Source organism: Petromyzon marinus, chromosome 45, assembly GCF_048934315.1.
Source record: "Petromyzon marinus isolate PM22_M1 ecotype Great Lakes invasive population chromosome 45, UKy_Petmar_22M1.pri1.0, whole genome shotgun sequence".
Lineage (NCBI taxonomy): Eukaryota > Metazoa > Chordata > Hyperoartia > Petromyzontiformes > Petromyzontidae > Petromyzon > Petromyzon marinus.
In genome coordinates, this window is record NC_133711.1 from 6,359,107 (window position 1) to 6,386,478 (window position 27,372).

General features: G+C 53.2%; 2 protein-coding genes across 6 annotated transcripts; one reads left to right on the top strand and one right to left on the bottom strand.

Moving 5' to 3' along the window:
- Nucleotides 1-1,707: 1,707 nt before the first annotated feature.
- LOC142930915 (uncharacterized) lies at nt 1,708-11,128 on the top strand. Of its 4 annotated transcripts, none has more exons than XM_076074058.1 (5): nt 1,708-4,114; nt 5,594-5,665; nt 6,731-6,832; nt 7,638-7,763; nt 9,300-11,128. In XM_076074058.1, exons 1-5 carry the CDS (start codon nt 2,702-2,704, stop codon nt 9,516-9,518), a joined length of 1,932 nt encoding a protein of 643 aa, XP_075930173.1. In that variant the 5' UTR covers nt 1,708-2,701; the 3' UTR covers nt 9,519-11,128. The 4 variants fall into 4 exon arrangements, 3 of the variants coding, with proteins under 3 accessions (XP_075930173.1, XP_075930175.1, XP_075930174.1); XM_076074060.1 differs by having other exon boundaries at nt 1,708-4,093; XR_012946897.1 differs by lacking the exon at nt 9,300-11,128 and adding an exon at nt 9,135-9,287 and having other exon boundaries at nt 1,709-4,114; nt 7,638-9,104.
- A 363-nt stretch (nt 11,129-11,491) lies between these two features.
- Nucleotides 11,492-27,068, bottom strand: DPM1 (dolichyl-phosphate mannosyltransferase subunit 1, catalytic). Of its 2 annotated transcripts, XM_032971119.2 has the most exons (9): nt 26,859-27,066; nt 24,285-24,384; nt 22,390-22,423; nt 20,546-20,622; nt 18,287-18,312; nt 17,258-17,353; nt 14,868-14,936; nt 13,184-13,298; nt 11,492-12,250 (listed from the first exon to the last, which is right to left on the bottom strand). In XM_032971119.2, the coding sequence occupies exons 1-9, from the start codon at nt 26,957-26,959 to the stop codon at nt 12,146-12,148; spliced, it is 723 nt and encodes a 240-aa protein (XP_032827010.1). In that variant the 5' UTR covers nt 26,960-27,066; the 3' UTR covers nt 11,492-12,145. The 2 variants fall into 2 exon arrangements, with proteins under 2 accessions (XP_032827010.1, XP_032827011.1); XM_032971120.2 differs by lacking the exon at nt 14,868-14,936 and having other exon boundaries at nt 26,859-27,068.
- Nucleotides 27,069-27,372: the final 304 nt, after the last annotated feature.

The following is a 27,372-nucleotide window of genomic DNA, read 5'->3' on the forward strand; positions in this document are numbered from 1 at the left end:
TGTCGGGTGGTGGCGGAGTTTTAACGACACATTTATATATTTACGCGATCTAACCCAAACAAAAAAGAACCCTGTACTACGAATCGCAATAACCCGAAGGGAAATCTCTCACTCGGAGTACGCCTGCAAAGCCGCCTAGAGACCTCCCCTAAACACAAACGAGACGTGGCGTTCCAGCGGTTTCTCATGCGAACAACTTAAAATGTTATCTTCGTTAGGCCATTCACGTTGAAACAATCATTGTTATTATTTTTATCACAACAAAACTATTTATAGAAAAGTACTTTAAGTAAAAAAAATCATCTCCATCTGCTTGATAGGGTGGTGTCCCAACGCCTCCTAGTGGACAAACCTCACCTGCCTACATCCACCGGACGAGTCACCACGTTTACAGGGAAATTGAGGGCCAGTTGTCAACCAATCCGAAACGACTGAAGTTGCGCGTCGTATGTACTTTGAATTTCTTTCGCGCCGTACCGAGCCAACCGTGCGAATCGGGAGGTGCGGGGGGAAGGACAACAAACTAAAGTCACACAAACAGCACTTCTAACGATACTAGTTTTCAATTTAATCGAAAGATAAACTTGGTTTGAATTAATCAGTCGAGTGTTTGCCACATTAGGTGGGACTAACCCATTTCTACCGGGGTCCATCTGGACTCCACGGTCCTGGATTTTACATTTTCTTGTCAGATATCGAATGCTAAGCACGGTTGAGTTTGAGTCGCGCTTGGATGGGCGAACTTTGCATGCCAGGGCAGCGCCACGGTGGCTAGGAGATGTTAACTACCTCGCCTGGTATGCAGGAGGTCGTGGGTTCAATCCCGACCCTGACGCCTGCTGTAGATTTTGAGTCTGCGGCGTCTCCCTCCCATCATCACGGTGGCTAGGAGATGTTAACTACCTCGCCTGGTATGCAGGAGTTCGTGGGTTTAATCCCGACCCTGACGCCTGCTGTAGATTTTGAGTCTGCGGTGTCTCCCTCTCATCATCACGGTGGCTAGGAGATGTTAACTACCTCGCCTGGTGTGCAGGAGGTCGTGGGTTCGATCCCGACCCTGACGATGCCTGCTGCATATATTTGGACTTTGCAGTGTCTCTCTCTCTCTATCATCATCACGGTGGCTAGGAGATGTTAACTACATCGCCTGGTGTGCAGGAGGTCGTGGGTTCAATCCCGACCCTGACGATGCCTGCTGTATTTGTGGAGTTCGCGTGTCTCTCTCACTCTCTGTGGTCGCGTGGATTTCTCTCCGGTTCCTCCGGTTTTCCCCTTCACATTTATAATCAACGTCACGCGTTTAGAGTCTCTGGCTACTGCTAGACATGTCCATATGACAAGCCTACTTTGATGGGCCATCATTAGTGATGGCCAGGTCGCTTCTGAAAAAGAGTCACGTATCTCAGTGGGGCCTTTACCTGGTGAAATAAAAAGTGTGTGTGTGTGTGTGGGTTGCGATCTGTCAAAAGTTCAGCACATGGGGAGACAAAAGCGGCCAGGCGTGGTACCGGTCTCGCCGTACGGACGTGATGGAATACTGTACGTATGTTGGATGTCATTGTATTGACCTTCCAATCCGCCACTGCTGGATGATGGGCTGTTTGACCATACTTCACCACGCTAGTCTAGGCAGGGGGCATACACTTGGGAGTTTTCTGCACCGCCCTCTGCAGCCCAGCACGTATAGCAGCAGCCTGTAGCAATGTATAATGTAACCATTTCTATTGTGGATCATTTATAGCAGCAGCCACATACTCTCAGCGCGTGACGTTGATTCCAAATGTGGAGGAGAAACACCGGAGGACCCGGGGAAAAATCCACGCGACCACGGGGAGAGAGAGAGAGAGAGACGCAAACTTCAAATACACAACAGCAGGCGTCAGGGTCGGGATCGAACTCACGACCTCCTGCGTACCAAGCGAGGTAGTTAACATCTCGCCGCGCGCACGCACAAGCCATTTAACGCCGAAGTCGACCTAGGGGTAGGCGCCAGAAACAACAACAACAACAACTCGCCACCAGATGTCGTTGGGTGAGAGCAGCGGAAATCCGGGGAATCGATTTCGGCGGCTCTTGAACATCGCGGTGGCAAAAGGGAGATTTTTTTTTGTTAGGGCCAACACATTGCGCGGCCGTCTTTGTCTCACCCCTCCCGATGGCTACGCGTCATTTAAGGCAGAGCCGACCTAGAGGTGAGTGGGCGGAGGGGATGTACCAGAGATGATTAAAAATTATATTACTTTTTAATCGTCGCGAGAGGCACCGGGGAATCGAACCGGGACAGCCGGCGTGCGACGCTAACCACTGCGCCACCGCTCCCTCCTCTCGCCCGCCCGTGCAATACAATGAGCGAGGCTCGCACGCCGTGGCGAATGTGTCTGCAATGTGTAGTCATCATTATTGTTTTAAAAAAACAATAATTTACAAGACGGATAATTAACGCGGCCGTAACAAAGGCGAGAGGTGAATGAACGCAGGCGTCCTCTCGTACATTGCGCTCCGCGGTAACGATGCAAGTGGGTAAAGCAGCCGCAGCATCAGAAGAATCATCATCAGCATCATCATCATTTGCAGGAGCGAAGTCATCGTTATCTCATTCATCGTGAGCATCATCATCACCACCATCACCGGCATCGTCATCATCATCACCATCATCAGCATCGCCGTCGTTACCATCATCTGCATCGCCATCAGCAGCAGCATGAACAGAAACGGCGGTCGGTTTTGGCAAAGGGAGACTGGGAGACAAGGCCCAGAGACGGAGGAGACTCGGGGCCCACAGACGGAGGAGACTCGGGGCCCAGCGACGAAGGAGACTCGGGGCCCAGAGACGGAGGAGACTCGGGGCCCAGAGACGGAGGAGACTCGGGGCCCAGAGACGGAGGAGACTCGGGGCCCAGAGACGGAGGAGACTCGGGGCCCAGAGACGGAGGAGACTCGGGGCCCAGAGACGGAGGAGACTCGGGGCCCAGAGACGGAGGACACTCGGGGCCCAGAGACGGAGGAGACTCGGGACCCATTGGTGGAGGTGACTCAGGACCTAGAGACGGAGGACACTCGGGACCCAGAGACGGAGGAGACTCGGGGCCCAGAGACGGAGGAGACTCGGGGCCCAGAGACGGAGGGCCCAGAGACGGAGGAGACGGAGGGCCCAGAGACGGAGGAGACGGAGGGCCCAGAGACGGAGGAGACCGAGGGCCCAGAGACGGAGGAGACTCGGAGCCCAGAGATGGAGGAGGTTCCGGGCCCAGAGACGGAGGAGACTCGGGGCCCAGAGACGGAGGAGACTCGCGGCCCAGAGACGGAGGAGACTCGGGGCCCAGAGACGGAGGAGACTCGGGGCCCAGAGACGGAGGAGACTCGGGGCCCAGAGACGGAGGAGACTCGGGGCCCAGAGACGGAGGAGACTCGGGGCCCAGAGACGGAGGAGACTCGGGGCCCAGAGACGGAGGAGACTCGGGGCCCAGAGACGGAGGAGACTCGGGGCCCAGAGACGGAGACTCGGGGCCCAGAGACGGAGACTCGGGGCCCAGAGACGGAGACTCGGGGCCCAGAGACGGAGACTCGGGGCCCAGAGACGGAGACTCGGGGCCCAGAGACGGAGACTCGGGGCCCAGAGACGGAGGAGACTCGGGGCCCATTGGTGGAGGTGACTCAGGGCCCAGAGACGGAGGAGACTCGGGGCCCAGAGACGGAGGAGACTCGGCGCCCAGAGACGGAGGAGACTCAGGGCCCATTGGTGGAGGTGACTCGGGGCCCAGAGACGGAGGAGGTTCCGGGCCCAGAGACGGAGGAGGCTCGGGGCCCAGAGATGGGGGAAACTGAGGGCCCAGAGACGGAGGAGCCTCGGGGCCCAGAGGCGGAGGAGCCTCGGGGCCCAGAGGCGGAGGAGCCTCGGGGCCCAGAGGCGGAGGAGCCTCGGGGCCCAGAGACGGAGGACACTCGAGGCCCAATTATGGAGGAGACTCGAGGCCCAGAGACTGAGAAGACCGAGGGTCCAGTGATGGAGGAAACTCAGGGCCCAGGGATGGAGGAGGGGGAGTTCCTCCTGCACACTGTCGCCATGGGACTCGCCGGGAGCCTGAGAGCCGACGTGAGCAAGGAGGTGTGTCAGGTGTGCCACGTGTCAGCCTGTGATTACCTGTATTAAGTGTCACGTGTCATCCTGTGATTATCTGTATTAGGTGTTAGGTGTGTCACGTGTCATCCTGTGATTATCTGTATTAGGTGTTAGGTGTGTCACGTGTCATCCTGTGATTACCTGTATTAGGTGTCAGGTGTGTCACGTGTCATCCTGTGATTACCTGTATTAGGTGTCAGGTGTGTCGCGTGTCATCCTGTGATTACCTGTATCAGGTGTCACGTGTCATCCTGTGATTACCTGTATTAGGTGTCAGGTGTGTCACGTGTGATTACCTGTATTAGATGTCAGGTGTGTCATGTGTCACGTGTCATCATGTGATTACCTGTATTAGGTGTTAGGTGTGTCACTGTGATTAGGGGCCGTCCATAAATGACGTCACGCCATTTTGGACGATTTTTGACCCCCCCCCTTTCGTCACACGGCGTCACAAATGTCTGACCCCCCCCCTCCCAGGTGCGTGACGTCATTTATGGACGGCCCCTTACCTGTATCAGGTGCGGTTGTGACACGTGTCATACTGTGATCAACTATCAGGTGTCACGTGTGTCACACTGTGATTACCTGGATCAGATGCAGGTGTTAGGTGTGTCACGCTGTGATGACCTGTATAAGGGACAGGTGTGTAACGTGTGTAGTTGTGTCCCCTATATCTATATCAGGACTTGTTGTGTCAGCTGTGTGAATGTGTCATTCATGGCTTTATCAGGACGAGGCCTGTCAGGTGCACGTGTCAGGTGTGTATGTGCCACCTGCAGCAATATCAGGACAAGTGTTAGATGCTGGTGTGTGTGGGCAGCTGGTGCGGTGTGTAAACATCAGCAGTGGGAAGACAAAGGCGGCCGGGCGTGGTGCTGGCCTTCATAGGTGCTCGCGAACAGTCCCGGCAGTCTGTTCAGGATATGCAGGGCAATCTTGGTCTTTGTTCATCTTAGTGTGTGTGTGTGCATGAGAGCTCGCTAACATCACATTGCCCCAACAGTCTGTTAAGGATACCCCGGGGGTGGATCTTTGTCTTTGTTCTTATAGGATTGGTGATGTTGGGGGGGGGGGTGTAGCGGTGGTGCTGCAGCGATTAGCGAGCTCACGGCGAACACCAGCGGGGAATATCTGTGGAAGTCGTACGATGCGGGGGTGGTGGTCTTTGCGTCTGTGGGTTTGCACAAGTTGGTGGGGAGCGGTGGCACGGCGGTTGGTGCACTGCGCGACGAACCGGCCACGGCTAACATCAGTGGCGAGCGATTTAGGAACCTTCCATAGGCCTCCACGCACATCAACTCAGCCTTCAACCGAGTGCCCGTTGTAATCCGTAAACATCACTGGAGACACAAAGGCGGTCGGGCGTGGTGCTGAGCACAACACCCCGTGGCAGCCATTATAGTTTCCCGCTTATCAGCACTTTGCCCCACGGTGTGTCAAAGGCTACATGGGGGGGTCTTTGCCTTTGCTCAGGTTTTGGAACTGGAGATGAGCATAGAGGCGATGCTTTCCCGCATGGAGGAGCTCTGTGGAATACTGGACATGGTGAGAACCAAAGAACTATCATCACCGCCATCATCAACACCATCATCGTCGCCATCAGCACCATCATCTTCATCAGCACCAGCATTAGCCCCATCAGCACCATCATCATCACCGTCAGCACCATCTCCAACAGCATTTACACCAGGGCTCCATCGCTAACATCTCCAGCAACATTGTGACCATCATCGTCACCCTCGACATCAGGGACTACCTTCGTCACCGACTGCGTTGGATGAGTGTGGCAATGCAAATGAGACGGTACCAATGGGAACGGCAACACAAAGATGACGGACAAGAGCGGGTTCTTGAATGGGATCAGGAGCCCGAATCGTGACCACGCACACCACAACCCCCACCAGCCCCACCCACACCACAACCCCCACCAGCGCCACGTACACCACAACCCCCACCAGCCCCACCCACACCACAACCGCTACCAGAGCCACCCACACCACAACCCCCACCAGAGCCACCCACACCACAACCCCCACCAGCGCCACGCACACCACAACCCCCACCAGCCCCACCCACACCACAACCGCTACCAGAGCCACCCACACCACAACCCCCACCAAACCACTCACACCACAACCCCCACCAGCACCACCCACACCACAACCCCCACCAGCCCCACCCACACCACAACCGCTACCAGAGCCACCCACACCACAACCCCCACCAGAGCCACTCACACCACAACCCCCCACCAGAACCACGCACACCACAACCCCCACCAGCCCCACGCACACCACAACCCCCACCAGCCCCACCCACACCACCAGCCCCACCCACACCACAACCCCCACCAGCGCCACGCACACCACAACCCCCACCAGCCCCACCCACACCACAACCGCTACCAGAGCCACCCACACCACAACCCCCACCAGCACCACCCACACCACAACCCCCACCAGCACCACCCACACCACAACCCCCACCAGCCCCACTCACACCACAACCCCCACCAGCCCCACGCACACCACAACCCCCACCAGCCCCACTCACACCACAACCCCCACCAGCCCCACGCACACCACAGCTGTAACCGCGTGCGTGTGCCAGGTGAGGAGAGACACGCACAGCGTCCGGGACGACGCCCTGCCCCGTCTCCACGCCCTCGTGCCGGGCGTGCGGCACGTGTTCGCCCGCGTCGAGCAGCTCGAGGTGCCGCTCCCCAACCCGCTCCGTCTCCGCCACGGGCGGTCGCTCCCCGCCTCGAGCCGCCCTCCCGGCTACGCGACGGGTCCACGGCCAGATCCCGCCCATGGGCGCAGCTCGCCGTCGCTCCCTTCCTTCCGCCAGATTCGGCGGCTGTTGGCAACGCGCGGTGGTAATCCGACACGGGCAGGGTCCCCGCTCGCCTCACCGCGCGGTCCACGGGGCCTGGACGAAAACCGCTCTTGCGGTTCTCGTCACCTCCGCCGCCTGGCTTCAGGTCTTCACCGGTTGCTTGCCGACACTTTGGGTGTCCCAACCGGTTCTCGGCTTTACACGAGTAGCACGCGGTGCGGTAGGCATCGCCACTGGGGAGACAAAGGCGGCAGGGCGTGGTGCTGGCCACCTGCCCCCTCGTCAGCTCCGTCGGGCCTTCATAGGTGCCGCTCGCTAACAGCACTTGCCCCAAGAAGCATTTTAAGGCTGCGCGGGGGACCTTCGTCTTTGTGCGAGCGTCCTTTGTTTGGCCGGGTGCGCTGCGCTACGAAGCCGGCGACCCGGGTTCGAATCCCGCTCGCGGCCACCAGCACTGGTGATGATTATTTGAAGAAGTCCCTGGGCTTCCCCTGGGTTGACTCGCAGAGAGTACCTGGCCCGCTCAGGGCGGGCGTGGTGTCGCCCGCCCGCCCGCCCGCCCGCTCCGTCGTGCGCTGCCGTGCCGGCCTTCGTGGATTTGCCGCTCGCCGAAGAGCACTCGCCCCAGCAGTCTGCTAAGGCCACACGGGGGCGGGGGGGGGGGCCTTTGTCCGTGCAGGGCTTCGTGCGGACGCTGCAGGCGGGCGTCTCGTACCTGGAGGAGCAGCTGAACCGCGCGGAGAGAGACCTCACGCGGCGACCTTTCCCGGCGAGGATCCGTCGGCTCCTGTCGCAGCTCGCCTCGGTCAGACTCACAGCCACCGCCCCACGGGACGTCGGTCATCATCCGAGGTTCTGCGACTCGCGTAAAGCTGATCCTCGTGTACATCAAGCAGCTTCACCCTTGTCGACCCTTTCCCGTTCCCACGACGCGCAGGGGGGGCGCTTGGCACGGATTGGCGCCGGCTGTCGTTGAGAGCCGCGGCTCTCTGCGGCGAGTGACGATGCCTTTATAAAAACAAACATATTCTTAGTTTTTTCGGTAAAGTCACGTTGAAGAGAAACAAGAAAATAATAAAATATATATAAAACAATAAAAAAAAATTCTCACGACGTTTCGACCATAACTCAAACGGTCATCTTCAGGTGTGTTGGTTTGCATAAATTTATTTTTAAACGGCGCATTTATTTCAGCTGCGCGTGACGCCAACGTTTTTATAATTATTTTCTTGTTTCTCTTCAACGTGACTTTACCGAAAAAACTAAGAATATGAATTACTGCAGTCACGAAAGCTTTAAATCAAAAATTAAAAACAAACATTTTACTCCGGGCCGCTCGCGCGTTCCCGAGGTCCGGCGGTGAACGTGGGGGGGGGGGCGGGGGGCAGGGGACGGCGTCCTGCTACTTGCGGACGTCTCGGACACGGGAGCGGAATGAGGGCGACATCGCGATCGCCGGACACCTCTTAGTCCTTTGTAGCAAAAACATTTACAATAAAACCGTATAAGAATAGGTTTTTGCCCTTTCTGGCAATAAAAGGAGTTGTGCTAAGATGTTCAAACAAGAAACGGAAACCTTCTGTTGCAAGCAATCAAGCACTGCATTAACCACACACAGTACTTTGCGGTGAACATGCAAACCAAAAACCATGCCGTGGTAGTATAGGCATTGTTTTAACATCTTAACACAACCGTTTTATTGCCAGCAAGGGTAAAACCTATTCGTATATGTTGATACTGGCAATGTCCCATGGTGTAGCTGCTCACTCCGAGCTCTCAATGTCCTGATAGTGGAATTGTCTTTGTGCTGTTCGCCTTTTGGCGTCCTCTGGTCTAACACTGTTAGTGAGACTAGGCTCTAAAGAAAGCTGCCTCTGGTGTGGACCAATCAGTGCCAAAGACAATGCATCATGTACTCCAATAGCGTGCTTGTTTCTTTTCATGTTCACCACAAGCACTGTGTGTGGTTAATGCAGACACGATTCGTTGCAAAAGGTTTCAGTTTGGTGTTTTAACATCTTGACACGGCTGTTTTATTGCCAGAAAGGGTCAAACCTTTTCTGAAAATTACTCAATTGGCATCAGCGGCGGCGGCGTCATCGCACACACCCACCGCGACAACTTTGTCGCGAAAACTCCTGCCGAGGTGAGCCGAGGTGAGCCGAGACTCGCCGAGGTGAGCCGAGACTCGCCGAGGTGAGCCGAGGTGAGCCGAGACTCGCCGAGGAGGCCCTCCTGGCTCGGCGAGCGGCGACGGTGGAACCGGCGTGGGGCCGCCGCGGCGGCGTTCCGCTCCGACCGCCGTCTCCGCTCCGCCCCCCCCTCCTCCTCCCGCCGCCAGGGGACCAAGCGGCCTCCCGTGGACTCGGAGTGCCGCCCGACGTTCCGCGCGGCGCCCGCGTTCCGCACGGAGCGCTTCGTCGTCTCGGCCGCCACGCCCGTCCCGGCGGCGACGGCGACGATGCGAAAGGAGGCGGCTACGGTGGCGGCGACGGCGACGGCGGCGACGGCGACGGCGACGGCGGCGACGACGGCGACGGGAAGACGCGAAACTTCCTGACGGTCGACGAACCGGGAAACGACGCCCGACGCTGCGAACAAAAATCACCCGGCGCTGCCTTGGCACTCGTCGATCACAACACTGTGCGGCCTTAAGAGGAAAAAAAAACTATATCACGGGCAGCGGCCCCTTTTCATGGGACGAGACAAGTCTTCATTCTCTCGTACGGCCGCTGATGTAGATGCAGAGCAAAAACGACTGTCACATTCAGGTGGTCGAACCAGGCAACCGCGTCGGGAGCAGCGGAGTGGTGCATCATCACTGCGATGTCTCCTTCGCATTTGTGGATCGCGCATTGCATCGTTATACGTCGTGTGGTCCGTTATGGACGACCACAGTCGCACAGTGCATCCGGTATCATCCACATCTGCCATCGGCCGAGAGAAATGGATAGTTCAGAGATGGCGATTTTCTGACTGGCTGGTCGGACTGAAGGACGGATAAAGTTTCTTGCACATAAGGATATGCTTAAAGAGCCGAAATATGAATTATCACGCATTTCATCAGTAGATTCCACCAATGTGGCACCGTGTATGAAAAGCCAGGAAATAAACAGAACATGCAGGGTACACGGCCAGAACTAGGCCATGGGTAAAGGCCAGTTTACACGCTCGCCCACTCACCGACTCGCTCACCCAATCACCCGCTACCCACTCATCCATCGATTCACTCGCTCAGAACCCACACGGCTTGCCGAACACCAGTGGCTCGGACGTGTTACAGTCTTCGAGCAATGTCGAGATCGAATCGCTTGCTAAACATAAAACGTTCCGTCGTTGTTGTTGCTGTTACGGAAGGGCGTGCGGCGACGGCGTGAGTGTGCGTGGCCTCGCACGCCCAAAGAGCAGGGGGGGGGGCCCCCGGGGGGGCCCCCCCCCCTCTCTCCCTTCGCGAGTTTCCGTGCCCGCGGTTTCTCTGCACGTCCGAATCTCCCGAAGGCAATGACAGCGCAGGCCTCCCTTGCTCGGCCGGCTTTTGTTGGCTTGCGTTTGTCTTCATCGTCATCGGCGTCGAGGCCACTTGGCGTCGCGAGGGGAACCACGGCAAGAGTGGAACCGTGCGGTTCGTCGTGATGCGCTGCCCGCAAGATCTCGCCACCGTGTTTGCGATTGCCGCCGCAAGCAGTCATCAATATTATCACTATCACCACCACCATTATTAAGATCATTCATGCCGTCACCACCTTCATCATGATAAGAATCGCCAGCACCATCATTAGTTTATTGTCCTTCCCCCCCCCCCCCCCCCCCCCCGCACCTTCCGATTAGCACGGTTGGTTGGCTACGTACGGTGCGAAAGAAGTTCAACATCCATCATCACCACCATAATTATCAACATCATACCCATCATGATCAGCATCGCCACTATCACCACCATTACAACACTGGGAGTGTGGCGTTTCACCTTCTCGACAATTTGATCAATTGTCGTTATTTAGTTATGGTCCAAGATTTAGTGTTGTTGTTTTTTTTTTACACGGGGGATGGCAGCGCCTCCAGTGGCCGCAGTAGCGATGCAAACCATCATCACCATTATTCACTTTTTCGTCGTCATCGTCTGTATATTCACAACGGCAGTTTTACCGAAATATTAAAATCCGCCGCTCGTGAGATGGACGTTGCAGAACTTTTCTTGGCGCAAGCGCGACTCCTCTCTTCAGAAGCAACAGCGTCGTGCCGCTATCGAAATATTCACCCAACATCGGTTTTCTCCGCGCACTTTCACTTGAGCTCACGAACGACGATATTATATTGCCGGGCAGGAGTTTGACTCTGGGGTAGGGGCTATATGCGCGCTCCGTCAGGATTCGCTGGCCCTGTCGCGAGCCCTTTCAGCCTCGACCACACCACGTCTTGGGAGCTCAACACGGGTCGTCAAAAGTCCTCAGGGCCGTGTGTCCTGAGTGACGAATTGGCTCTTGTTCTAGCTATCTTAGCACGCTCCGACTTCAAGTGGGATTTTTACACAAGCGGTGCATGGCAATAGAGAACGGGTTTATTATTTCGGCTCGGCCACCGGACAAAAGACCGTTACCGCATCGCGCGCTTAAAGATGCGCTTCTGCGGCCGTCTGGAATGCTCTTCCAATATTAGGAAGCTGCCGGAGCTATTCACTTTTAAATCATCTCGATTGACAAACTAATTTCTTTAGAACTTCATTTTTGTGTTTAGTTTGTTTGTCCTTCCCCCGCACGTCCGATTAGCGCTACGTACGATGCAAAAGAAGTTCGACGCACATACGTACATTACGTGAAATGTCTCCCTATTTTTTTTTTTACAGCGTACCGATAAATGGCCAATGCCGTAGTCACAAGTACAATTGTAGAAAAATAACTTCTAACAAAGCTTCTCGCCAATAAGAGGCTTTGCATTGTCACCGTGCCTTGTACGAATTTTTACTTTCAGTGTTTAACGAGAAATGGGCCTAGGACAGACTCAAGTGTTGTAACTTCATTGTACGTATGTTTAACTTCTGTCGCACCGTACTTAGTCAAATCTAGTTTTCAATCTAGATGATTAAAAAGTGCATGGGTCCAGTGGCTTTGTACTTGGGTCGCCCTCCCCTGACAGCCTGAGGCTGGGTCACATGGGGCTGGGTCACGTGGGGCTGGGTCACGTGGGGCTGGGTCACACAGTGCTGAAGAGCGTGTAGAGGCCCTGCAGGTACGACACGATCTCGTTGCCTCCCAGCTTCGACTCCCCGTACAGCCGGTCCACGAACGTGATGGGCACCTGCGGAGGGAAAAGTGTGGTCAAGATAAAACAAACACATTCCTGCGGAGGGAGCTGGTAGGAACGTTGGGTTGCTCGGTCAATGGCCAGGGTCAACGGTGGCACCACGTGGTGTATTCCGCACAATATGCCCGACTGTGAGGGCGGGCACAAGCCGGCTTGAGTAGGTTAAACGTTGAGTTTTATAAGGGCACCACAGGATGACCAGCCCCTCCCCATCCAACCAGGTTCCTACCAGTAAAACCCCATGTACCAAGGTGCTCTCCAGTTTACGATGATCCAATTGGCCACGATCCACATTTACAACTTTGATATATAACGCCACCATGCATCGAATGACGACGCAGAAAGTTGATACACGACGCATCTTCCGACTCCGAATGGATTTGAACTGAATCGGTCTGGTTTGCGATGTGACTTGGCGTGGAGGTTTTGTTATTCTCGAGTGTTTCTGTGGATTTTTTTATCGGTTAAATCCTGTTAAATACGGCTGATGAAAAGAAAAAGCACATCGCTAAAGGGACGTTTATACTGTTTGTGCCATCCATGGAGAAAATAGGGCTTGATTTACGACGGGGGATTCCAGGAACGCGTTGTAGCTTGTAATGTGAAAAGTGGGGACCGCCTGTTTGACGATTTTGTTTGGTATACTTTCTTCCCAATGCTTTACGCTGTCATCCCGACTGTGATATCGGTGTTGGGTTAAGAAAGACAAAACTGTTCGCTCTCCAGAGAACGGCGCAACCCGTCGCACTGGAGATCTGTCCATCGCGGCAGACACCGCATAACCCACTCACCGCATAACCCACTCACCGCAGAACCCACTCACCACAGAACCCACTCACCACAGAACCCACTCACCACAGAACTCACCACAGAACCCACTCACCACAGAACCCACTCACCACAGAACCATCCTATCACAGAACCCACCTCTCCAACGGAGAGGCCGAGTTGGCGAGCGCGGACGATCATCTCCATCTGGAACACGTAGCCCTTGGACACGCACACGTCCATCAGCCTCTGCAGCGCCTCCTTGCGGTACAGCCTGGAGGAGGTGGTGGGTGAAGGGGAGAGGTTCGTACGAAGTGGAGGAGGGTTACTGGAGAAAAGTCTACCAAGGGGGGGCAAGGAGTAGAAGTTACACGTGGGAGAAGGTGGGGCTAGGAAGGGGGAAGGGAGGAGAGAGGGAAGGATGAGGTGGTGCTGGAGGAGGAGGAATCTCGAATGTGAGAGGAGGTGGTGGTCAGGAGTCAAAGCGATCCTGGGCCTCCCCTAGGTCGAATCGGCTTCAAATGAGCACCTCGCCACTTGGGGGAGAAAGGGGGCCGGGCCTGGTGTTGACCACCCACCCCCTCGTGTGCAGTGGCGACCTTCATAGGTGCTCGCTAACAGCACCTGCGCTGACAAGTCTGTTAAAGGCTAACTGGGAAATATTTGTCTCTGGAGGAGGCTTGTGAAGGACGCTTCTGGGGAGTTGGGAGGCAGTCGCCCTCCAGGAACAACGGAGGGCGGAGGAGCGACGCTTGCAACGAGCGGAGCGTCGGGCGGGTAAAACGCAGGTAGTTGGCACAGTGATTTGTAATTGAAAAATAAACTTGGGTTTAATTAATCAGTCAGGTTCAGTGCCCGATTTTGTAATCGGCAACTGCACAACCACAGCTCCAAAGGAGCAGAGCGCGGGAGCGTTACAATCAAGCTCCCTCCGTTGGTGGTCAGCCAGTCGACCCACGGCACCTGGGTCTGTGTCCCTTGGCCTCCTGCCAGCAGCGAGCTTTCGACACTTCACGTGGTCGCCTTAAAGTGCACCGTACCGTGGTGACGTCACCGTCGCTTAGTGGTGAACAGCGATTGTTCTCGGTGGGGGGGGGGATTTGAAGGGGAGATCAGAGAGGAGCACAGAGGAGGTGGTCGAAGAGGTGATGGAAGATGCACACACAAGGCTGCGAGAAGCCTGGCCTGTACCTTGAGGCACACCGAGCAGGTAGCTTTATAAAACTCGCACGCACAGCCTGTTTGTCAATCCACTGCTAGATGAGGGCCTCCAGGCGCAGTGCAAATAATCGGGGTTTACTTGACCGTACTGCACCACGAGGGTTGGTGAAGGCGGCGGGGGGGGGGGGGGGGGTGGAACAGAGATGCGGGACCGCAGAAGTACAGCGCAACAATTGATTTTTAACCGCAGCCAACCGGTATCCCATGAGGCCAGACGGTGGCGTTGGGCCAGAAGTGCGCGTCGCTGCTAATTGATCACGCGTGCGAGAATCGACGCATGCTTTGGGGGCTTCTAGACTTACGCCCCCGCCCCACCAAATACTCGAAACCGCGCCATGTGGATTCTAATTTTGGAGGGGGAAAACCGGAGGACCCGGAGAGAGAAAAAAAAAACACGCGGCCACGGGGAGAGAGACACGCAAACATGCAAACTCCAAATATACAACGGGCGTCGGTATCGAAGTCGCCCGCAACCTCCTGTATACCAGGCGAAGTAGTTAACATCTCGCCACCGTGTCGCCCCTCCTCAATGAGGGGCGACACGGTGAGAAGCAGCCCAATGGTAGAGACATCTGACCCCTGACCCCTGCCCCCCCCCCCCAACACCACCCCTGCCGCGTACCTAAAGCTTCCCGTCAGGTCCGACGCTCCGGGATTGAGCAGCAGCTGAGCCAAGAAGTTGGCGCCCCGGCTGGAAAAAGTCAAACGTCGCACAAACGTTGGCAACCCGACGTTATCCAAGCAAGGGGCCGGAGAAAACAGAATTACTTCGAAGGCTCCAGCACTGTTCGTCCGCACGTGCAGGCTCCTGCTGTCGGTCCACCGCTGGATGAAGGCCTCCCCCGTTCGTTTGACCGTACTTCAGCACGCCGGGCAGCGTGGGTTATTGAAGGCGGGGGGAGGGAGCACGCAAGGAAACTTTCTGCTTGATAGCTCATCGGTTTCCCACCAGCGTAATTAAAAGATTCTATCTCCTTTGGTTCTTTCGGTAAAGTCACGTAGAATGAGAATAAGATAATAAAATAACACGATCAAAATTCTCACGACGTTTCTGATTCCGATTCTGATTCTGCAGCACAGCAATACCCCGGCGTACGTCTGCTCCCCACTCGTACGTCGGCCCGCAAATTTCGTCGTCCTTCCGCTGCGGACGCCGCCTCGCGGTTAGCGTCGCCTCCAACCCCCGACAGGCGCACCACGCCGCCGGCGGCATCCGTCCGTCTCCTCTCTCTCGTTACCCGTCAGCGTCGCCGCCGCCGCCGCCAGCCCTTCCCTGTCGATCACTTCGACGTTCGTCGTCACGTGTTTCAGGAACGCATCCCCCACCCACCCACCCACCCCACCCACGAACGTCCTCGAGACAGCCCGGTCCCTTCACCTGATGAAGGCCGCTTGTGTTGTGGCCGAAACGTCGTGATTTTTGTTGTTTTATTTTTTTACCTACTACGTGACTTTACCGAATAGAACCAAAGAGTGTTGGTGTGCTGTCATTCGCGGGATAGGTCAGCAATGGCGGTCGCACGCGTTCTAAGAAATCGCCGGCACGGTGGTTGCTTATTTTACAGACCACAGGCAGACGACGATTCATAATAAAGGCTTATCGGGTTAGATTGCGTAAGTATGAATGTTGTGTCGTAGCCCTCCACCAACCGACACAGCCAGTAAGGTTCGTCACGTAAACAACGCGCGAGTTAGCTAGCTACTTCAGCCCACCGGTGTGTTGGAGAGTAATTCGACAACATTTACGATTTTAGTCCCGACGTTTCGCTGGTAATTGCATGCAGCAACATCGGGCGATTTGCCAGAATAGTGAGGCAATCCACCTGCTTCCGGTCTTAAACATAGCAGCAGGACGACGTCATCACTGAACCCAATCAGGTGCAGAGATCGGAGGTGGAGGAGGGGGGTATTGTAATTATATAATCGATTAGTAATCAGCTAATTAGCATGTGTTTCCCCTATAAGGAAAGCAATTGGAAGATGTATTCCTTAATAATACCCTTCAAGGCCGCACAAAGCCTGTAGCTGTCAGGGCGGTTACAATTATTTGTATGTCTCTCAATTTCAATGGATTCTCGAGTTAGTCTCGGCCAGTAATAATGAGTTGATGATGACTGGCCGAGTCAAGGATGGACTTTGCTGCACTATCCTCTGCTGGCCACCACATGGGACAGCCCCCGCGGCAGCCTATAGCACCTGTTACGCGCGGTGCTCGCCCACAGCGGTTGCTCTAATGTTTGGCCACTCTACCTGCGTCTCCCATGAAGGTTTCCTGTCTTGCGTGAGAAGTTGGGAGTTCCGTCTGGGATGCGAGAATTACTGGACTCATTTCTCTGCTGCGATGACCTTTTTTTTGGTGCGTTGTTTGTGCCTTTTGATTTGGTGCCATTTCCTGATTTGTTTATTCAAGTTTGTATTTTATGAGCGTGTTAATTTGATTGGTAGTTGCTATAAATAGGATTTGGCCCACGTCATGTAATTAATATACAGCGTTGTGGGATGGAATTAGCAGGAATGACGCTATATAAAATGAAATTATCATTTTAAGCCCTCGCCAAGATCGATCCTGCTTAGCTTCTGAGATGTGGTGCACTCCGGGTAATTTGGCCATAGGCACAATTGGAATAAAAACAGGCTACAAGATACCAATAACAAAAACTGGCAATACAACGTGGAGGCTCCGTTAACAGGCCGTGTTGCCAGCTTGTAAACTAAACTATTTTTTTTTATTCTGAGCAGGTAAGGCCCCACTGAGCTACGTAGCTCCTTTTCAGAAACGACCTGGGCACAGGTGACAGCTCAACAAAGTGGCTTCGCATCATGTGGAAACTTATAGCGGCCACATGCTCTCAACGCATGTTTCCAAATGTGGAGGGCCCGGAGAATAATCTACGCGACCACGGGGGAGAACTCCAAATATGCGGGAGTCGGGGTTGGGATCGAACGCACGCGACCTCTTGCATGCGAGGTGAGGTAGTTAACATCTCGCCACCGCGGCCGCGTGTAACCCACCTCACGACTTTTCTCTGGAGGTCCCAGCCGTGAACTCCTCCCCCTTCCAGGTAACGAGTTCCAGACACGATGTCGTAATTCCCTTCCTTCTGTTTCCTGCAATTCACACGTGCGTGCGTGCGTGCGTGCTCTTCAGACCATCGCCTCTTGCACCGTCGGGGTGAGCAAGTGTCAGGTGTCCGCTTGAGTGTTGACAGTGGCCAACAGAGGAGAGAGAGAGAGGCAAGGAACCACTAAGGGGAGAGAATAGCTGAGAGAATGGGACTGAGCCCCGGTCTGTAGGATTGGGCTTCCCTCTAAAGTTACGAATAACTGGCTTCACAGCTGAGAGCCAACACAAGTAAGCGCCCCTTGCGTTCTCATCATCGCCGTCACCATCAGCTGCAGGATTCACTGCGATTGTTTTTTTGTGTTGTCGTACGCTCGTCTAGCCAGGAACGTCGTGCAGCGCCAACGTTTTACCAGCGGCGTCTCGTTCGCCGTTGCACGAAACGCCGGAGCAGCCTCGGACAAAGCCACTTCTAACTTGGGGACGTAACTGGCAGCGATACGCGCAGCGGGGCGAGGTGCTATGGTGGTTAATTACCCAATTACCTACGGAGTTTATCGTGGAGCCGGTGACACGGCCCAAGGTTCCATCCCCCCCCCCTCCTCCCCTGCTTTGCTGCAGAGGTTCACGGTTCGGAACCAGAGGCCACCCCGAGATGAATACGCTGATGGTGCGGTGTATTAACTGTAAAATACGCGCATGCCGTCCGCTTCACAGTGGACGCTAAAGATCCCGCGGCGACGCCGCTGGCAAGAGCGGGCCGCTGTTTTGGTGCCGGCATCACGGTCTGAATATTTGACAATTTAAAAAAAAACAACGACATCGCAAAGGACATCAATTTGATTATAAATACCAATCATTGCCCCCCCAAACCCGCTCCTCTACAGTTGCTGCTGCTGCTGCTGCAAGTTGGCAGGACTATTACTTGGTTTTATTACGCGAATTTGACCCACTGCGCCCGTACATTTGCAATTTCTCACCTTAAGAACTCGGGGATGAACTTTGGCTGTGAAAGGGCGGGACGGCATGAGACAGACGCATCATCACGTGTGCAAACGCACGCGCACCAATGCACACTTGCCCGCGCACACACGTACGAACATGACCCAGTTTAACACGCAGTAGGCTCTCACGACCAATATTATCCATAGGAGGTTTTTGGATTTGATCGCGTGAACATATATAAATGTGTCGTAAAACCCGCCACCACTCGACACAGCCAATTAGCGAGGTTTGTCACGTAATCAAGACGTGGCCAATTCGTTACGAGTACAGCACACCGGTGTGTTGGAGAGTAAACCCACAACATTCACAATTGTTTGTAAATGTTGCGGGTGGTGGCGAGTTTAATGACACACCAATATTTACGCGATTCCCTGCGATTGGATGAACTGCCGCAGGGCCGTCGGTGATCGGCAGTCCCACATTTGCGAACGCGCAGCAAGTCCACGCTTAACACGCGGTATTCGCACCATGCAGAGTTTTCGCTATTAAGCGGTTCGCGGTTCTTACATTAGGGAAAACTTTTTGCAAAACACAGAATGCGCACCGTTATAATGCGAAAACACGCAACCATCATGCCGCGGGAAACCGCGCCTGCTATAACGCACAATGTTATAACGTGGAAGATGCGCGTGTCATCACGCGGAACGCACGCCGTTACAACATGGTTTCTGAGCGGTCGACGATTAACTATTTATTTGAGGTGCGCAGCTGAGCGGAGTGATACAGTAACGTGGAATGATACAGTGACGCGGCGGCGTCACTGTATCATTAGAGATTTGTTCACGAGGCAATTCAGATCTACAAACACAGACACAATTTCAACCGAGAAGATGGTTTCAAATTAAGCAACCATTGGAAAGATGTTCTAAATCGAACCAAACATTAAACTAATTTTCAACGGTACAGTATATTTTTTCAAGTAGTGGTACCCCAAACTTTCGCAGCTCTTAAAATTCCCTTTTCACACCATCAATAGGGAAACTCCCCCTCGCCAACCGGCATGTGCACCCGCATGTACACCACCTCTATGCTAAGTCGGCCAATCAAATGCTAATTTTTATGCTAATTCCTTTGTCAAGGCACCTTGTTTCCTCGCACACAGCTTAAAGGTCGCGGTCTGAGCGTGGCTGTGTTTCACTCCAGCGCTTTCCACGAGACAGTCTGGTCCCTTCACCTGATGAAGGCCACTTGTGTTGTGGCCGAAACGTCGTGATTTTTGTTGTTTTATTTTTTACCTACGTGACTTTACCGAATAGAACCAAAGAGTATCTTTCGGTAAAGTCACATAGAAGGGAAACAATAAAATACGTGACCTTACCGAAAGAACCAATATTCACGGGGAAATCGCGTCCGCCGAATGCATTCATTTTTCCGGGCACTTTTCGGGAACGCATCTACCGCGTTAATACGAGGACTTGCCGTGAATTTTCGCGTGCGTTTAAAGTGTGTGCAACCATCACGTCAGCTGATTGACTGCAGGTGGGGCGATTGGTGAATCGGTCAAACAGAAAATATTTAAAGAAAATCGCAGCAACCCCCACGTCCGTCCTCCCTACCGATGGTGGGAAACCCCCCCCTCCCCCCCCCCCCGCAAGTCACACGTGACAGCGGCTGACGATGCCACGAAGCCCTGCCCATCCACCTCCCGTCCAGCGACACACGTGAGAACAGAGCTTATACTTTGTCCCGTCCCCCCTCCCCTCCAACTATCCAGAATAGTTGAGTAAACGAAGCATTAATTAGGAGTCATCGATTAATTACATAATCAGATATCCCGGTTCCAACCCGTTGTTATAATGACAAAGTGTTGCCTTTGGTGGAGCATATGTTGTAGCCGTGGGTGGCAGTGCAGCAACATCCATTGTTGCGCCTCTATGCCCCTGCTTCTATGACCCGCGTTGACCGGCGTGGTGAAGTATGGCCAGACGACGTCTTGACGAGGCCGCACAGCATGAGGAGGCCATCGTCCAGCAGCGGACTTGACATTTTGAGATTTCACTGATTTCAGCTCGGAGGGCCCAATGAGCCGTTGGGCCCTCTTTCGGCTTAATGGGCATCCTGCGACATGTGGTGTGCCAACCAATCAGGACGAGAGTTGGGGTAAAAAATTTTTTAGTTAAGATGAGTTTTGGGGTTATGTAGTCATTATTTTGTCCGCCAAACTGCTGCTGGGCAATAACTGATGAACGCACGAATGTAAGAATGGGTGGGTGAATGAACAATCAAGCACTTACGTGGTGCGACAGGTCGGCATCCATAATGACGATGAACTCTCCCTTGGCGTACTTCATGCCATGTATATACGCAGTGCCTGCATGTAAACGCAACACCATCAAGTATCGTTCACGGGCCAGAGCAACACACGGATTCGAGAACATATACGCAGGTTGGAGACGCGTCTCAAACACGCCCATCTCGTCAAAGGTACCTTGCTGAGCCTCGCAGCGGCGGCTTTTGGCTAGACATCGAACAAAGACGTGTCACACTACGTAGGGCACTTTCAGACGCGCTTCTGCGGCTGTCTGGAACGCTCTTCCTTCTGATATTAGGAAGTCACCGGGAGCTATGCACTTTTAAGTCATCGTCGAGTATGACAACACTCATTTCTTTAGAACCGCTTTTTGTTGTTTGGTTTAGTTGTCCTTCACCCGCACCTCCGATTAACACGGTTGGCTACGTACGGTGCGAAAGAAGTTCAACATACATATGTGCCCAAGAAGCCACTGGAGCCATTAGGAAGCCACGCACTTTTAAATCTAGATTGAGAACTAATTTCTTTAGGATAGTTTTTCGGTGTTCGTTGTTGCCCTTCCCCCGTAACCTCCGATCAGCACGGTTGGCTACGTACGGTGCGAAAGAAGTTCAACGTACGTGCGTACGACTGTTAAGGAAAGTGTGGCTTGGGCAGGACATGATGTCATGGCTAGAAAGGATGGGTGGTTGAGACGAGCGGTGGAGATGATGTCCCTTGCCGATTCCCTTTTGCGATTTCTTTCAAATCGTTTTGTAACGTTTTTGTTGATTCGACTGATGATATATTTGTTTTTTTTTCACCTTCGGTTGATCGAAAAGCATTCCCGCCAACCTCTTACCAGTGCCTATCTTATTACCGACAGTCCCAATCACAAGGGAGAAACGCAAACGAATGTTCTTTGGGTCTTTCGGTAAAGTCACGTAGGTAGGTTCAAAGAAAATAAGAAAAAACTACGACGTTTTGGATCGCAACACGTCATCAGGAAAAGGGGGTTTGCTTCTAAAGGCAGACTGTTTATAAAGGTTTTGAAATGAGCGTAGCCCAAATGTCAGCAGCAATGTTAGTGGTGGGCAGTGACCGCGATCTTACATGAACAGGTTAAATTTCTCATGCTAATCTCTCACATTAACACGCTAATCTCGCACATTAACACGCTCATCTCTCACATTAACATGATAATCTCTCAGGTTAACATGCTAATCTCTCACATTAACATGCTAATCTCTCACATTAACACGCTAATCTCACACATTAACACGCTAATCTCTCACATTAACATGCTAATCTCTCACATTAACATGCTAATCTCTCACATTAACACACTCATCTCTCACATTAACACGCTAATCTCTCACATTAACACGCTCATCTCACACATTAACACGCTCATCTCGCACATTAACATGTTAATCTCTCACATTAACACGCTAATCTCTCACATTAACACACTAATCTCTCACATTAACACGCTAATCTCTCACATTAACATGCTCATCTCTCACATTAACACGCTAATCTCTCACATTAACACGCTAATCTCTCACATTAACACGCTAATCTCTCACATTAACATGCTAATCTCTCACATTAACACGCTAATCTCTCACATTAACATGCTAATCTCTCACATTAACATGCTCATCTCGCACATTAACATAGCCACCTCAGCACGCTTGCCGTGGATGCCGCTCACCGATCTTACATTGTCATGACCTGAAAACTCAATTTCTCTGTACAAGAATACGGGGTAAACCGTGTGGGTTGACACGGTATGGAAACGAAACCGGTTCCCTGTCGCCTCTTAACGAAGATAGAAAATCTCACCCAATCCCAGCTTCCGTTCTCTTGGCTTCAACACCTGGAGGAAGAGAGAGACAAAGGATGAAACACATCAAGAGGTGCCGACTGGGAGGCTCTACCATGGGACCATCTCTTTGCCAGCATCGATGTATGAAAAATAAGAATAGGTTTTACCCTTTCCGGCAATAAAACAGGTGTTAAGATGTTCAAACACCGAATGTAAACCTTTTGCAAGGAATCATGTCCGCATTAACCACACGTACTAGTGGTGAACAAACAAACATGCTCTGATATGGCATTGTCTTTTAAACTGATTTGCCTAGACCAGAGACAGCCTTCTTAATGGCCCAGTCTCACCAGTGGCAGACCAGAGAACGCCAAAAGGTGAACACTACAAAGACAATGCACGTATCGAAGCATTCATCGCTCGGGGTGAGCGGATATATCATGGGACCTTTTTTTTGCCGGTATCCAAGATGATGAAAAAATAGGAATAGGTTTTACCCTTTCTGACAATAAAGCAGGTCGTAAGATGTTCAAACCCCAAATAGAAACCTTTTGTTGCAAGGAATCAAATGACTGGATTAACCACACACGGTACTTGTGGTGAACATGCAAACACACGTGCTCTGATAACATCATATATGCATTGTCTTTGAAACTGACTGGTCTACACCAGAGACGGCCTTCTTTATGGCCTAGTCTGGGTGGCTCTGTTGATTGATATCGCCGTCAGCTGATTCTTTAGGGGAAATCTCAAAGTCAATTTCAAGGAATACAGGCGGTCCCCGCTTTTACGACGTTACAGTGCGTTCCCGGAAACCCCGTCGCCGTGTAACGGATCATCGTAAAGCGGACCCCTGTTTTCTCATAGACGGTAGAAACAGTCGAGACATCGCTTGCCGGCCGCATTTAACCAGGTATAAGGATAGATATCCGCAAAAAAACACTCGAGAATAACAAAGGCTCTACGCCAAGTAGCATCGGAAACCAGACTGTGTTCAAGTGCGTTTGGAGTCCCGTCGGAAGGCGCTTCGTTTCTCAGTCCGCTTGTCATGGCGAGGGTCACATCGGGAGATGCGTCGTAAATCAAGTTCCTGCGTCGCAAATCGATCGACGGTGGCGTTATATGAACGTCGTGAACGCGAATCGTTGTAAATCGGACCGTCGTGAACCGGAGACCACCTCCATTTCACTTTCATGGCTCCGCAACCACTCGCCCCCTCTCGCAATCAAAGCTTTCTACCGAAGCCCCCAGACAACGCTGACTCAGTGGGGGAGGTCGCTCGATCACCTTTGCTACCCCCTTTTGTCCAAAACTTCCTTTCCCGCGGCTTCCGTGCTGGGCGACCTCCTGCCTCTATTGTTCAAGGTTGGCCTCAAAGGCTCAAGCATAGCTAAATTGTGGCCACGTTAAATTTGTTGGGAATCATCATTAGAGTACAGCCATCCTCGGCATACTGCTGTTGCCTTGTGTCTGGTGCAAGGGAGGGGTCAGGGTTCTCTCCTATGAGCTGCTTCTCATTGTTTACAGAGTTGGGCTGGGTCAAAGAGGGGCGCGCTATGGTGGTGAGATGTTGACTACCTCGCCTGGTATACAGGAGATCGTGGGTCTGATCCCGACCCAGACGCCTGCTGCTGTATATTTGGAGTTTGTGTGTTCTCCACGTGGTCGCGTGGATTTTTCTCCGGGTCCTCCGGTTTTCGCCCGCCACATTTAGGACCAACATAATGCGTTTAAGAGCATTTGGCTGCTATAAATTTCCACGTGATAAGCCACTTCGGCGAGCTACCATTTGTGGCCAGGTCGCTTCTGAAAAAGGGCTAAAACAGCTCGGCGGGGGCCTTACCTGCTAAAAATAAAAATCTTTAGAGTTTTAGAGTTTATAGTTTTTTTTAAAGAGGAACGCGGCGCTCACAATTTTGTGGGCTCCGTAGATGTCCTGGAGCTGCCGCGCCACCTTCAATGTTCCGTCCGGACTTCCATCGTCGATGACGATCACCTCGTAGGCAAGGCCACTGTGGAACGGGGAGAGAGACGATGCGCACGGAGACTGGATGGAAGAGCAACACTCCCATTGCCAATATTAATTTTTTTAACTGAATGTAATGTCATCTTCTTTGGTTCTTTCGGTCAGGTCACGTAGAATGAGAATAAAATAAAGTAACACGATAAAATGCTCACGACGTTTCGGCCACAACACAAGCGGCCTTCATCAGGTGAAGGGACGAGACTGTCTGGAGGACGCTGGATGAAGGCCGCTTGTGTTGTGGCCGAAACGTCGTGAGAATTTTATTGTGTTATTTTATTTTATCAATTTATTATTTTATTCTCATTCTACGTGACTTTACCGAAAGAACCAAAGAAGATGAATCCTTGCAGTCACGAAAGCTTTAAATCGAAAAAAAATTTAATGTAATGTTTTGACTGGGGGAAATTATGGGCGCTACAAGAAGCCGGGGAAGGCAGCGAATTAAGCACACAAGCACTTTGAGCAATTGGATGCAAGGGGGAGTGTACTTGAGAAACTAGCATGGACAGATTTGGCCACAATCACCGACGTCTTCTCAAAAGGATGTGGTAAATAGACAGACTTACATTCCAAATAGGCTAACATTGCACATAGACTTACATTGCACACAGACTCGCATTGCACACAGACTCACATTGCACACAGACTCACATTGCACGTAGACTAACACTGCCCATGGATTATCAAGTTCTGAAGGAACTATCATGGAAAGAGCTCAATGGAAGCAAGGCCATGAACCCCCTCCCCGCCGCCCATTATTTACGACTATATTTACCAATGAATGTCTGTGTGTAACGCGCGTGACGTCACTCCACGTCGACCAGCCCCCCTAATTAATAACCATGAACAGGTGACGTCCTCCGCATGGACCCGCCCCTCATTAATAATCATGAGCAGGTGACGTCACTCCGCATGGAGAACCCCCCTCCCTTCATTAATAATCATGAGCAGGTGACGTCACTCCATATCGAACAGCCCCCCTCATTAATAATCATGAACAAGTGACGTCCTCCAAATGGACACCCCCACCCCCACCCCTCCATACTATACTACAATAATCAGCCAAGAATGTCTGTGTGTCCCGCGCGTGACGTCACTCCACGTCGACCAGCCCCCCTCATTAATAATCATTAATGAGGGGGGCTGGTCGTTATTCTTCGCCTCCACCGCCCACCCACCCACCCAGCCACCACGACTATACCACCAACCCTGCCAATCGCTTCGCTTTAACGTCGTTTCGACGTTCGTCTTAGCACCTCTGAGGAACTCATCGGCCAACGTAAACCCGAGGTATCGCTTGTAGTAGTGGTAAGAATAATAATAATCATCATCAACATCACCATCACCACGGACAGGAGCCCATTCATTGTCGATCCGCTCATTGTCCCTGCGACGTGAACAATCCCAACCCTCACCCCACCCCATTGCATCGCTCCATCTCCACAAAGCGTCTTTCCAGATCGCGTGCCATCGCTGTGACCACGACAACGACCACCAAAATCCTCCCCAAGAAATAACAACCACGCTCCATTCGTCACTTAAGCGATTGTGACGTCACCACGGCGCCTGTGCCAGGCTAGGTGCACTTTGAGGCGGCCGCGTGAAGTGTCCAAGGCTCGCTGACACGGACCCCGCGGGTGCCATGGGTTGGCCGACAGAGATGACCGCCAGATTCACCCCTCGTTTTATACACCCGGCGCTCAGCTCGTTGTTGTGAGCGTCGCTCCTCTGCCCTCCGCTGTCGCTGTTGCTGGAGGGCGACTGCCTCCAACTGCTCAGCAGCAGCAGCAGCGTCCTTCACGAGCCTCCTCCTCATCCACAGAGGCCGATCTTGATGGCACCGCTGGGTTGCCAGTCGTCGGCAAGTCCATTCGGCTCCGCGTCCTCCCGCAACGCATCAGCTCCATCTCTTGTCCAGCACCGCGCCCCCCCCCCCCCACTCTATGCGGCCAAACAGAAGCTGCGAAACCCCCGCCACCACCACCGCAACCACCACCACCACTACAACCACCACCACTACAACCACTACAACCACCACAACCACTACAACCACCACAACCACCACAACCACTACAACCACCGTCACCACTACAACCACCACAACCACCGACACCACTACAACCACCGACACCACTACAACCACTACAATCACCACCACTACAACCACCGCCACCACTACAACCACTACAACCACCACAACCACTACAATCACTACAACCACCACAACCACTACAACCACCACCGCCACCACTACAACCACTACAACCACTACAACCACCGTCACCACTACAACCACCACAACCACCACAACCACTACAACCACTACAACCACCACAACCACTACAACCACCACTACAACCACCACAACCACTACAACCACCACAACCACCGCCACCACTACAACCACCACCACTACAATCACAACCACGACCACCTCACCCATCGTAAAACCTCGCTCACCTCTGGGTGAGGCTCTGGTCTATGAGCCACAACACGATGGGCAGGTTCTCTCGCTCGTTGTACGTGGGCAGCAGCAACGACACGCGCGGCGCTTTCGCCATTGCCGCGGCGGGACCAAGGACGTCCGAAGCTCCTGCCGGCCAAGATTTTGACACGCAACCTCCTGGAATCGAATCGACCTGGCGTGTGTATCGATTCTCTCGCGGTAGTCGCTGTCGTAGCTGATCGTGAAAGGGGGGGGAAGATGTTGAATCGGCATGTCGATTCTTCCCGGATCGACTATCAAACGCGTTGCGGCGATTCGGATGAATGGTGAATCGAGGATCGGTAATCGATTCGGCAGACACAGATTCGGCACGTGAATCGATTGTTTTTAAGTAAAGGCGCAGCGCTGCAAATTGCTCGCTCCAGAGGAGTCGTGGACAGGTTATTTGGCCTACTCTTCCAAGCTGGTTAGGGACCGTCCATAAATGACGTCACGCACCGCACCTGGGGGGGGGGGGGTCAGACATTT

Bases quoted from the DNA above. Each gene is read 5' to 3' on its own strand.
- LOC142930915 (XM_076074058.1), top strand. From the start codon at position 2,702: ATGAACAGAAACGGCGGTCGGTTTTGGCAAAGGGAGACTGGGAGACAA. The intron at 4,115-5,593 runs GTGTGCCACGTG...GCCTTTGCTCAG, and splicing joins TGAGCAAGGAGGTGTGTCAG to GTTTTGGAACTGGAGATGAG. The intron at 5,666-6,730 runs GTGAGAACCAAA...TGCGTGTGCCAG, and splicing joins TCTGTGGAATACTGGACATG to GTGAGGAGAGACACGCACAG.
- DPM1 (XM_032971119.2), bottom strand. From the start codon at position 26,959: ATGGCGAAAGCGCCGCGCGTGTCGTTGCTGCTGCCCACGTACAACGAG. The intron at 17,354-18,286 runs GTGAGAAATTGC...TGTGAATTGCAG, and splicing joins TTCATCCCCGAGTTCTTAAG to GAAACAGAAGGAAGGGAATT. The intron at 13,299-14,867 runs GTACGCGGCAGG...CACCTCCTCCAG, and splicing joins GACCTGACGGGAAGCTTTAG to GCTGTACCGCAAGGAGGCGC.